This window comes from Xiphophorus couchianus, chromosome 20, assembly GCF_001444195.1.
Source record: "Xiphophorus couchianus chromosome 20, X_couchianus-1.0, whole genome shotgun sequence".
Classification (NCBI taxonomy): Eukaryota; Metazoa; Chordata; class Actinopteri; order Cyprinodontiformes; family Poeciliidae; genus Xiphophorus; species Xiphophorus couchianus.
The window spans coordinates 6,859,334-6,872,299 of record NC_040247.1 but is presented as its reverse complement, the minus strand read 5'-3'; the positions used below and the strand labels follow the sequence as shown (position 1 = coordinate 6,872,299).

At 34.0% G+C, this 12,966-nt stretch overlaps 1 protein-coding gene across 3 annotated transcripts; it reads right to left on the bottom strand.

The window, feature by feature from the left end:
- Positions 1–1,199: 1,199 nt before the first annotated feature.
- LOC114135236 (complement decay-accelerating factor-like) lies at positions 1,200–10,905 on the bottom strand. 3 transcript variants are annotated; one of them, XM_028002340.1, is made up of 13 exons: positions 10,708–10,903; positions 9,187–9,372; positions 8,959–9,058; positions 7,826–7,896; positions 7,546–7,728; positions 6,290–6,355; positions 5,134–5,232; positions 4,936–4,992; positions 3,633–3,671; positions 3,514–3,555; positions 3,357–3,408; positions 2,154–2,229; positions 1,200–1,946 (listed from the first exon to the last, which is right to left on the bottom strand). In XM_028002340.1, the coding sequence occupies exons 1-12, from the start codon at positions 10,778–10,780 to the stop codon at positions 2,172–2,174; spliced, it is 1,026 nt and encodes a 341-aa protein (XP_027858141.1). In that variant the 5' UTR covers positions 10,781–10,903; the 3' UTR covers positions 1,200–1,946; positions 2,154–2,171. The 3 variants fall into 3 exon arrangements, with proteins under 3 accessions (XP_027858141.1, XP_027858143.1, XP_027858142.1); XM_028002342.1 differs by lacking the exon at positions 2,154–2,229 and having other exon boundaries at positions 10,708–10,904; XM_028002341.1 differs by lacking the exon at positions 1,200–1,946 and having other exon boundaries at positions 2,215–2,272; positions 10,708–10,905.
- Positions 10,906–12,966: the final 2,061 nt, after the last annotated feature.

Below are 12,966 nucleotides of genomic sequence, written 5' to 3'. Positions count from 1 at the left end.
AAGATTAGTGCTTATAAATAATGCTGCAGAAAGCATTTGAAATTCAGTTCAAAGAATAATGAGTGAAAAACAATTATGATTTGTATGAGTTTGACTGTGGTATGAATAACTTAGAATCTTAATCAGTTCTAAAATGGTTCAACCCAAAGTTTTTGATTAGTTGCTTAGATTTTTTTCTTTACTCCAAAAATGAGTTTCTCAGTCCTTCCAGTCTTGCTGAAGTTCTCACATTACCAGATTTTCACCCCCTCGGTGCTCCTTGAAAGTAGGTGGAGTTGTGACAGAAACGTTTAGATTTCAGACAAGCGACCAACACAAAACAGTGCACAACTGTTAAGTAGTTGGAAAATTATATTTAGTTTTAAATCTTTTTACAAATGTAAATAATTAGTGTGGTTTACATATGTATTTAAACCTCTAATATGACATTCCTAAATTAAAGTGCAATCTTTGCAGTAAGCTCCTTATCAGTTCATAGAATCTACATGTGTGCATTTGCTCTCAGAAAATTTTGTGAAGCCCTCTGAGGTTTAGAAGTGAACAAATGGTGTTACACCACTATTCCATATTGTATATTGTGTTACCATCCATCTATTTATGCTCAGTGAGTGTTTTTGGTCAATTTCTGCTGGGGTAGTAGTCAATACTAAATCTCAAAGAACTGCTAGCATAGATAATCAGAATGTTATGTAATCATTAATTGTTACAATCTGCATATTTACTACAGGAAGAAACGAAATGGAAGTGCGGAAACTGTGTCCAAGAAGTACCACTGAGAATCGTTTAGTGTTGGGATGTGAATGAAGGATTGCTGATAGCTTGTACTGAGCTGCTGTCATCATGGCCTTTGAGAGACACCACCCCTCTATCGAAATAAACTGTCTGTCCTCTTAACCAAGGCATATAGCTCATATAATGTGAATGCTTACAATATTTGTGGCTTGGCTATGTCTTTTCACAGTTATTCAACAAAATATTTAAGTAATTAAATGTGAATGCCTGGCTTCACACAGGAAGAAGCTGCAGTAAGAAACCACGAGGATGGGGAAATAGGAAAAATAAATTCTCTGAGGGTTCCAAAACAACAACAAAAATGTGACCTCTTGCATGAAGTCCATGGTACAATGAAGAATCATCAGTTTTTGGGACCGCAGGGTCAACAGGATACTCATGTAGACGTCAATAGTTTTCCAGTGATCTGAGCTTATAAAAGAACTTTAGTTTTTGATTTATATTTCCTCCTTTATGTATTCACACAAAAGTACATTTTATATACATTGCTTTATTGTTAAAAAGCATGATTTTTTTCCCCTTTTTATCTGAAAATGTTACATTGTAGAGCTGTTTTGGAATCTTTCTCAATGAAAAGGATTTCTGTTGTTCTGCAGGGTAGATAAAACCACCCCAGAACAATAAACAATTATGAAAAGAAAGTCAAGTCAGGAGGCGAATAACAGATAGCATCTACACCAGCCTCCAATGCAGACTATAAACTGAATTAACCCCATTGTGTCCTTCCTGAACAACTTGTATTATGTCTCTGTTGTGATAAAATGGAATACAACAGGAAAACCTGGAAGCTCAAAGGATAAAGCTTTCTCAGGAACTTTAAACTGTGTGTTCTTTAAATTACTGAAATAATTTATAACATGTAGAAAAATGGTTTATAACATAAATAGGACATACAAAAATATTAAGTGAAATACAATATTTACAACTTACTTAGACTAATTATAAAAATGACTATAAAAAAGTGCTTCTAAATATTAAGCTGTGACACAATACAATAGTATTACAATAGGTTTGGTCTTCTATTAAAAGTGCAAAAATAAAACTATAAATGAAAGCCACTTGTTTTGTCCAATGCTTGTTGATAAGGCACTCAGAATTTGGCAGTCTTTCACCTGCAGTAGATGTCCTAACAGATGGGTTCATTTCCAACAGTTCTAAAAACAGAGACAAGAAAGCAAGGAGAAACTGTTTTATCAGAACTGCATTTCCATAGTGGTAAAAAACGAAAACTGACAACAGTAATGTTTCTCCTTGTTTCAACGTGAGATTCATATCAGCACTTCACATTTCATAAACAAGTTAAACAGTATTGTTTGGTATTCTGATGGTCTTAGGTCAGAAAATACATATAAAATTGATACCTGAATGAAGAAGAACACTTAAAGATTTTGGAACTGTAATAACTCCGGCTTCAGGTCTTCTCCAGTGTCATATGAGCTATAATGTCATCAAATAAGGAATTTGTGTGAGAATTATTGGGCTGTAATATTTATATATAAAAAAAAAGGTTTTAATGCATTTGTAATTAACATTCCAGGGAATTAAATGTTAGTCACTGTAATAGAAATATTTTTGAGAAAAATATTTAAGTACTGAAATCCAGTATGATTTGACAGAATGAATGCCCCCTTTAACCCGATTACACATTAGTAGACTGTTTAGCAACCTTGAACCTTGTGTTGCCCAGTCTAAACTGAGTGTTTTGTCTTCACTTCAAGACCAGATGACAAAAAGAATCCTGAACATCCTTCAGCCTGGGAAAAGATTTCAAAGCTATTTCTAAGACTTTATGACTTCATCAGAGAGTCGTTATCATCTATACAAAACTTGGCATGGTGGTAAAGCTTCACAGAAGTGGCCGACAAGCTAAATTCCTGCAAGAGCACATCAACGACTTATCAAAAGCAATATTTCCCAATCCTTGTCTTCAAGACACGTTGCCCTGCATGCTTTAGGTGTTTCCAGCTGATTTAAATTAATGGTTGAATCACAGGAGTTTTCCAAACTGCTTTTATCTGAAAGCAGGAAAAAATCTAAAACACGCAGGGTGATGTGCCTTGATCACCAGGGTTGGGAACCACTGATCTGCAGTGCACTTTCCTCAGTGAAGGTCAGAGTTCGTGACCCAACAAGTGGAAAGAGTCTGGGAAAAAATGACATCTATGGGAGAGTTTGAACTTAAATGCAAAAGAGATAAAGTAGGATGAGTTTTAATTGGTGAAAATGAATATTTTAATATTCATTTTAAGCTTTTTAAAAAAGCTGTTAAACAGCTTTTAATGTTAGAGACATTAAAAGCTCTACATGCCTAACTGTTTTTACATTGGTTTGTTATTAAATACTAACTAAATCACTACACAACATAACTCCTAAAGATGAATGCTTGTACATTGTTTCAGTGCTTTTCAGTGAATTTAATATCCTATAATGGAATCAAACTGGTCAACCTTACTGTGCATTTATATGTGGGCATGCAGAGGTTGAAGGGACAGAACATGCATGAAAAAAGAAGAATTATAAAGACATGCAGTTGTTAGTAAATATCATAAAATAAAATTACTCACCCTTTTTTTCTCATAAGAAACTTGTTTAAAAAGAATGCAACTAGGCAGAGTACTGTGAAGAAAATGAAACAAAATATACATTTTTTAAAATAATTTTTCATTTCAGACATAGAGAATAGTAATATTAACTTCAAATAGACACTTCAATCCATGTTACCTATCGTAACAACCACCACACTGATTATAACAGCTGTATATCCTGTAATGACACAGACAAAATAATGTCAAAGCCCAACCAATGACAATGCATCTTTGGATTTCAAAAGAATAACTCACCTTTATCTTTGTTTATATTTAAAGTCTCTATATTCTGTTCTGTAAGAACAAATTAGTGCCGTTAGTGGATTTACAACATTACAGTTAAGATCAGATTTAGTCTTTTTGGTTAAACATCAACACACATAAAAATTCACAATGCTTTAGAAAACTCATAAAAAATACTCATTTTGACACTAATGAAGTATAACATAAATAGTACAGTATTATAAAAACAACACAAAGCGCACAGCAGTTATGTTTTCTGACAAACCCTAAATCAAACTACACCATCATATCTGCTTGTAACACATTAAACTACAATAAAACATCAACAGCAAAAACTTTTGGCAGCAAAAATTAAGATTTGGTTGTCTTTTATGGATCTTTCTTTGCTAATATTTTCACACAAACATTCACCATGCTGTACTTTTGCAGTTTTGATCTGTTCATAAGCAATTCTATTTGGGTTACTGAGGATTTACAATCAATAGTTTCTGTGAAGTCATGTTCTATGATCTATAGGGTGTGCTGTTAGGAAATAGATAAATAATAGGTACTAGCAGAAATATTACAGTTACACTAGGAGGTTACAATCAAATTTGTCATAATAGTCAACTTTAAGAAAGCCACAACCATTAGAAACAGGCTATAACACAACACTTTCAAAAATATATAATTAAATTAAATGTGAGATAAAGTGAGACAGGATAAATAATAGTTCTACAATTCATCAGAATACTTTACTACACAGATAAATAAACTGATATCCAACTGTTGGTTATCAAGTGGTTCTATGTTTACAGGTAAAACACAGAAATATGTTGGAATCAAAATGGTAAAAGGTTGGCAAGAAATGTACAGTATGTGTTGCCATAAAAACAATATAAAGCCCCAAAGTAAAAAAATGAATAGTCAAAAAAAGAAGACAAAAAACAAGTATAATGTCTCAGAACAAATACATGCAAATAATCCAAATATAAAAAAAGCATGTTATTGTTTTAGGAGGAAGACATATGTTATTATAGTTTAGGGATTAAATGGGGAACTAAATTAAAAAATTCACTAATGAAACATAGGCCTTCTATGACCCATCTAATTTGCTATGATCAGCAGTCTACACTGAAGAGTTTCAACTTCCACATTGTCTTAGAAATGTAATGTAATTTCTTTACCGGTGTCATACCCAAACACATGCGATCATGATCACGAAAAAAAAAGAACCTTGAGACCTGCTGCAATGACAAATTTTATGTTAAAAATTTGCCTACCAGCTTGACTTAAAAACACATTTTAGAGCTTTTTAAAAGAACACTTTGGATACCTTTTTTTGAAGTACTGGGTGTAGTATTATTTTCCTCAGATGGTCTTTTTCTGTAATCTTTAAATGACAAAGTTAGCATAGTTATCATATACTTTCTAATTTGAATAAAACAAATGTGTTAAATCAATCAGAATAATGACTTCTAACATCCATGCAACAAATATGCAGGCAGGATTACAAGTGAACATGTTTCTGTACCTTGTTTCAGTGTTGAGATATTTGTGGATGGTCTAGCTGTGACAGTTGTGGCTTTGTGAAAAGTTGGTGTGGCAGTCAAACCATTACCAGTGGATGTTTCTGTTACATAAAAATAATTATCAACTAAAGCTGAATGAGGGACAGTTTATTGTGAGGGTGTAGATTTAAAATATACGTAAGTGCTGTGAAAAAGTCTTTACCCTCTTCAGGAGCTCTGATTCTATTCCATCACCATATTTGAAAGTCAGCAAATTTGTTTTAAGCTGTGTTAAATGCCAGATGTACACTAGTGCTGGGTCTTAAAAATGATTAATTGATTTGAATTGATTTTCCTTTGAATTGCCTGATAGCAATACATAGAAGTCTTACATTGATCCTGTAATATGTCTTCATGACTTCTCAATGATAAGCAGTTGTTGTGACAACACTAATTTAAAAAACTGTGGCAATTTAAGATTGAAAAACACAGGCACTGTTGAAATGATATATAATATTCTCATTCTTTTTTAAATTTTGCAAAAAGCGTTCAGTGAAACAAGTTCTGTCAATTTCAGCTCAGCGTGCAAGGCGTTTCAAGCAGAGGGTACAGAAATGCTAAAAGCTTTCTTCAGTTTGTACATGAAGAACATAAAGATGCAATAGTGACTATTTGGATTAGGAGCAGGAAAGCACTACACAATCTGAGCAAATGCTTTAAAATTTGAGGCAAAACTGTTTTCTGTTTTCTGAATGACGGTGCTTAAATACTTAGAAAACAAGCCAAAAAGAGACTTGTACACAACAGTCGTCCAGTGTGTATATCACCTGGTATGCAGGGAAGACATGCTAGCTTGTGAATTCTTAATTCTACAGGTCTTGGCAGTAATCGGACTGGGATGTGACGAGTAACATTTTTATAAAAATGTGGTTAATATATCAATTATTTAACAATTTTACAAGGGAAACAATTATTAGTCTCTTAAAGGGCCAGGCTAGTTTGGATCAGTTTTTTTTCTTAATATTTTTGATTATTATAAACATTTAAGTATTTTAAAGAAATCTGTCAAGGGGCAAATACTTTTTCACAGAACTTTATACAAATCCTGTTGTTAATATGTCACAATGTACAATGTAAACATGTAACTGTGGAAAAATAGATTTGTTATGCAGTCTATACCTTGTTCTGTTGTTGTGGGAGCAGTTGTAATAATGTTTGTTGTAATTTTGCCTTCTGTGGTCAAACCTATAAATAAGCATTTAGCTGAGATCATTCTGAATTCATATCTTCTGCACAGACTACATGTGCGACATGCAGGTAATTTTATTTTGACATGCACAGCAAACTTTACAACTGACAGTCATGCAGCATGCATTTGATTGTAGGTTTAATTCACAGAAAGTATCTAATTATGTTGCAATCTCTTATTCAAAACTGCTACTACTGCTATGCTGAAATTGAATGATATGTTAGCAAGACACATTTTGATGAGTGACAAACAGTTTAGTGTTAAGTAACTTTTAGGTAAAGTACTCTGAAGTGTTTAGGAGTGAATGGATGATCCAGCTAGTACAGACCCACAGTGGATAAGCACAGGCATAAAAGGGCAAATAGAAAAGAATGGTCTCATCCTTTAGTGCTCAGACATGAAAGCCAGGTTATTGTGCTAGGTTTCTATGGCGATCCCTTGGCAACTTCTGCTGTAAAGTGTGTACACTGTCTTCAGCTTAAAAATAAACGTATTTAATTTAATTTCATATCAGTTTTACAATTGGATAAAACGAGATAGAGCAAACAGAGATGGTCTTGTGACACACCTTTAATGCTTGTTAAAAAGCATGTTTGAGCACAACAACAACTGCAAACCCAGAAGATATTTCAAACCACGAATAAGGATTTCAGAGTAATGAACTGCATTCCAGACTGCCACTATTTAACCGCTCTTCTAGGCTATAAGTAAACAAACTTAGAAAGGCTTGAAGGGTTTTTTTATGCAATACAACCCCAAATTACAGCATTGTTTCATTATTGTAACACATTATTGCATGTAATAATGGATCCTAAATTCTCGTCTTTTGCAATTTCTCTGTATGTCAAGAACAAAGGTATGTTTGCTTCTTTTATGGAAAAATTTGCAATTGAACTTATGCTAATGTTTTCTTTTTTGATTATGTTGGAATTACAGAGAGACTTTTTTTCAAAAACCTATAAAGCAAGTGAAAATGAACAGTTAGTCCTGATGAGGCTAGGTTTTCCTCTCAGGGTGGATCATTGTCAGTTTTATACGGTAGTGAAATGATAGACCGGACATTGAGTAGTTTTACAAGTAGTTGAAAGATGGTTTACATTATTCACAAATGTATTTGCAAACTGTTTGTATGTTGTCTTGGCTAATGAATCTTCTGTGAAGCCAGAAATAAAACACAAGAACTTACCAATGCATTGTGGAGGCTCAGAATCATATTTGCCATTTTTGGTACACTGAATACTTTGATTCCCAAGCATGGTGTATCCTGGTTTACATGTGAAATGTATAGTTTGTTGATATTCTGGTTTATTGTCACTACTCCAAGAATGTTCGCCATTTTCCACTTCAGTTGGTTTGGAGCAAGTAACAACTGAGAAAATGAGAAAAAGATCATTGCTGTTACATGTTCAAACATATAATAACAACAGCTATAGAAAAAAAAATAGTTCAAACTGAACAACACTTACTGTTACATGATGCCCTTCCAAACCACCCTTTTGGGAGGCAGTGTTTGTAGCTTGATCCACTGATCCGGTAACTGCATAAAGACAAAAGAAATAAAAACGAATGATAGTCTGATGAACCTTAAATAAAGTTCAACTTTGTGAAAAGGGCCTAATATTTAACAATTATGCTACTAATTTTATATTTTGCATTTACTCTTTTCAGATAGAGTTATTCTCTTCCCTTTAAGTAGGGTGTAACCTATCTTTCTTCCCAAAAATAACATTGGCTATGATCTCAAAATCCTCATGGAAGAATGTGGTATGAGCCGATGAAATCAAACTTGAACTACTGGGCCAACATTCCAAGAGGCATGTTTTAAAAACACAGCACGTATAAAAAAATCCAGAGTAAAATATGGGGGCAGCATCATTTTTTCTAGATAGAGTCAGACTTTTGTTCACAGTGGATGAAACACCAGTCAGCTTTGGGTGACACTGGAAACACTGGATGCTGGAAAGTCAAAAATGAAGATGATTTTTGATTTTCAGCAACAGTGAGTTCAGGAATATAAGTACCGTAATAAGATAAAATTATATAGTGTAAATCCACATCCATCTCTTACGTCTACTTATCAATGCAGGGTCACAGGGTAGTGCGTATCTTTAGCACCCATTGGGAAACCGTATGTGTCGTTCCTAGACTGGTTAGAAGTACCTCACAGGGTGTGCCCCATTAAAGGTTTTAAAAACCTGGCATTTCACTCAGGTTTTTACTAAACTAAATATCCTCTTACAACAGCATAAAAAGTAAAGTAGAAATTTTTTTATCTTAAAACTGTAGTTTAATCTGGAACTAAACAGGTCCATAGATCTTATGACTAAAGCCATTTTCAATCTGATGTTGACATTTTTTTCTTTTTACAAATTTTGTTGATTTTATTTTATTTTTTTAAATGTGCATACATGTCCAAATGAAGATCTTGACAAAGATCAGATTGTTGTATGGTACATAAATGCTGGTATTGCAGCAATCAACAAAAACACTCTGATTAGTCAAACTGCTGCAAGTCAAAGCATACACTTGATTTTCTGAGAGAACACTATGGCATTTAAGCAAATATTTACAAAATTTAAATATGTGTAATAATACATACCCTTCTTCACAGGTTACTTTAACCACTGAACCAAACAGAGTACCCTGGCTGGTATTAAATTCCATGTGTGGCTCTGCTTTAGGGAAACCACAGTCTTTCTCTTTGATATAAAAACACACACACAGACACGCACAGGCACACACAGATTAGATGGAGAGTAGATGACCACATAAAGAATATTGGATACTGTGTTCATCAGATGTAATAAGCAAGTCAGCCAGGACTCACTCTTGCAGTTGAGATCTGGCTCAGTCCACTTATTATCAATGCAGTTCATTATCCCAGAGCCACTTTCTTTTTCATATCCATTGCTGCACTCTAATGTGACCTCGGAACCCTCTGGGAAATCATTTTTTAGGAGAGATTCTTCGGTGAGAACCATGTTCTCTCCTGCGTCTGGTTTAGAACATTGAGCTAGGAGAAAATAAAAATAAAAATTAAGAAAAAATACACACACTATCCTGGTAAAAAAACAGCCCCTTGCTCTACACTTCACTTTGTACAAAGATTCTGGACTCAAGGCTACTGAGAAACGGTTGCTTGCTTAAGGTGTGGACTCGACTTGAGTTTTAAATTTTACCCACATGCTTCGTTTGGCCATGACGTGACGCGCCAGTTCTATGCTAAGAAGCTTACAGAAAATGCCCAGCACTGTAAACAACAATCCTCTACTGCCAAGAGGGGAACTCAGCTGAGCTGAACTAGAGGACTGTTAATGTTAAGTCAATATTTGGAAGTGGTAAACACTACTTAATGGCTTTGTTCACTTCCTCCGCTGCCATTGCTAAAACTACAGGCAGACTACAATTCTAAAATAGGGCAGAAAATATCATCCTTTACAACTTCTCCTTCTGTTCACTGATTGGCCCAGAATAAATTCTTCCAGAGAAATTCACTTCAATGGGAGAAAATCCAGATGGACCAATGAAGTGAGATTAGAAACAAGTGGAATTGCATTGGAAGACAATGGCCGTGCTATACAAAACGTACTGTGATATTTGGTCATTTTAAAATGCTTCTACAAAATATGTTGTAATTTGCTAATATGCTAATGAATAAATTAGCAATTTTATGTGAACACAAAAATCAATCAATCAAATTTTATTTGTATAGCACATTTTAGCAGCAAGGCGTTTCAAAGTGCTTTACGTCATAAAAAGCACAAAAACACAAAGTCATGCAAGGTTAATTACCTGGAAAAAATATTAACATGACTGTAATTTGTATGTAATATTCACATTATACAATTCATATGAACTCCAGAGGCATAACTTCGCATGTAAATGAGGATGTAATTTAGGTAAAAACAACAAAAGGCAACAAAACAAATTCCCATGGGGATTTAAACATGTACTACATTGTCTATTTTTCGTATGTTGTGGCTTAAGTGTTTTGAATAATAATAATAATAATAATAATAATAATAATAGTAGTAGTACACACCCTAAACTGCTGTGAACGTTTTGTCTTCTAAACCTTCTCTCTAAACAAAATGGATACATTTCTAATATGCTTAATTTTAAAACGTAATATTCTAATATGTCTATGTGGCTTTTAAAAGACAAATCTGTTTTAAGAATGTGTACTACTAAGTCACATTCAAATAAGAACGCCTTTATTTTTAAATAAAGGCGTTCTTATTTGTCAAAGTAACCCTGACATTATGCAAATAAAACTTAAACTGCTTTTTTATAGCCTGTGCAGCAATATCAAATCTATAGCCGACTTCGCCGGTGCCGCATTACTGACCTGCAACATTACCAATAAATAGGTACAGGATGAGGAGTTTTCTCTGTCTGCGGGTGTCCAGTAAAACCTCCATCACAGGCTGTAGAAGGAGATACAAACTATCCGGATAAAGCTGCCTCTTCCTCAGTCCAACTTCGTTATAGTGGAAACGCGGCGTGTAAAGACGCTCCTCACATTGTAAATGATTCTCCTCCCACTGAAGACTAATAGTATCTCCGTTGATCAAGTCCAACACAGTTACTATAGGAAGGCGGTGAGGTTTTCAAAATAAAAGTATGGTTTGCTTATGGAAGTTTCTAATACGGTTATGGAAAACTTTTTCATAGTTTATTGTTTTTCTCCAAAGTCAAACAAATAGTTTTCATAAAAATATAACTCAACAGGACCCTAAGCCATAAGCCATTTTCAGTTTTGATGACATTGTTTCCCCCAAATCTGTAAGCTGAATTTAAGAAATTTTAGTAATTCACTTTATTTTGGAAAATACTTCTGGATATGTTTAGAAGTTTCGTTTTTGTTGCAGGCTTTTCAGAGGAGGTTTCTGCTTTTATTCACAAATTAGTCAAAAATTCTTACAGTCAAGAATAAAATCAATAAAGTAAGGTAAATGGAGTGAAATAATATTGAAATATTCACATGGAAGTGATGGCTAAGACAGGATAGATTTTTTTTCCTTACCAGTCATCCCCCATCAGCCTTAAAAAACAAAGTTTTCCTCCACATGTTGCAATTGCAGAAAGTGGAATCCTTTCCACTCCTTTCCAATCTATCAACATGCCGCTTTTAATCATTAACTGCTCTTTAAATGTCTGTGTGTGGAAAAACAAAATATAATAAAACTATAATTATTTTAATAGAAATGTCAAACTGGCAATGATTTAATCCTTAAACTAATCCACCCTTTTCCCAGTACATAAACCAATGAAATGAGTGTGAGTCACTTTCTGTAGTTTTGAGTATTGTTATGGATACAGCTGATCATTTTTTTCCAAAAGAAGGTTGTGACTGATTGCCTCACACACACACAGTTGCATTCCAAGGACTCCGGCTCTCATTTTGAACCACAACTGTGTTGACAGGGGCTTTCTTTTTCTCCACCCAGTGTTACCAGAGGAACACCCAGACATAAAAGCCTTGTTACCAGGCAACATAAAGCGTTGTCGTCTATTTTGACACTTAAAGGATTTTCTTATCCAAAGTTGTCCCAAAACATAAAATTTACTTTTAACACAATATTTCTGACAAAACACATGACTTAGCTAATATATAATGCTTAAATTATCTACAGGTTTGGCTTAGAAGTTGAAAAATGTAACAACTGATTATGTAAGGTCTGTAAAATGTGACTTGTGAAAACAGTACTGGACTCTATTCCCTTGTAAGGCATGTACAAATATACCAGCATTAGTAGGCGCAAGTTGGTACATGGCGGGCTTTTCTTATCTCTCTCAACACTCTGTCCAAGTGAAGGATCAAGACACCTCCCTTTCTCAGCAGCTTACAAGAATGCATCTGTTTCTCCTCATGTCTGATAATGGGGAAAACATGATTCCAAAGTATATATATCGACCTTTCGCTGCATAATTCACCTGCTTTTAGACATACCAAGAAAGTGATGTAAAAATATAACTACTAATTAATATAACTACTATTCTGCTCATGTTTCTTCACATGGCTTTTATTTGTTCTTTGCAGAATGCTTATGTTTTCATCACACACTTCTTCAACAGCGTCATGGATATAACTTTTAATTCTCATCCATTTTTCACAAAACTACATGATGAAACAGTTTTATGTTAAAATGCAAGGTTTATGGCTATGTCTTCCAATTTTCTGTTCCTGCAAAGTCCTATCTGGTAAAAACAACAACAAAACAAACAAACAACAACAAAAAAAGCAATATCAAAAGCTAAAATTGACTCATTTGTGGCACTTAAACTTTCATTAATGATACCATGTTTTATTAAAAAGCAGTAAGTGTAATATTAGCTTAAAAAGTACACCAAGGAAAAAAAACTTATTTTAAGTCCAATACTTTAAAAAAATAATCGCATGTTCCCTTCACTCGCACAAAAAACGCTGAATTTTACATGGGAGTTAGCGACATCTAGAGCTGAAAAAGACAAACTGCACCAAAAAAAAAAAATAAAATAAAATAAAATAATGTCGACGAAAACATGATTCAACGCATCTTATATGTACAATGATCATATAATTCACTGGGTCACACGTATGACTTTTGTTACCGGAGTTCAGTAA

What these genes read in the sequence shown, in the direction of transcription:
- LOC114135236 (XM_028002340.1), bottom strand. Translation starts at nt 10,780, where the DNA reads ATGGAGGTTTTACTGGACACCCGCAGACAGAGAAAACTCCTCATCCTG. An exon ending in GCCAGATCTCAACTGCAAGA is followed by an intron (nt 9,059 to 9,186) that starts GTGAGTCCTGGC and finishes TTTATATCAAAG; the next exon opens with AGAAAGACTGTGGTTTCCCT. An exon ending in TTTCTTATGAGAAAAAAAGG is followed by an intron (nt 2,230 to 3,356) that starts GTGAGTAATTTT and finishes ATGACATTATAG; the next exon opens with CTCATATGACACTGGAGAAG.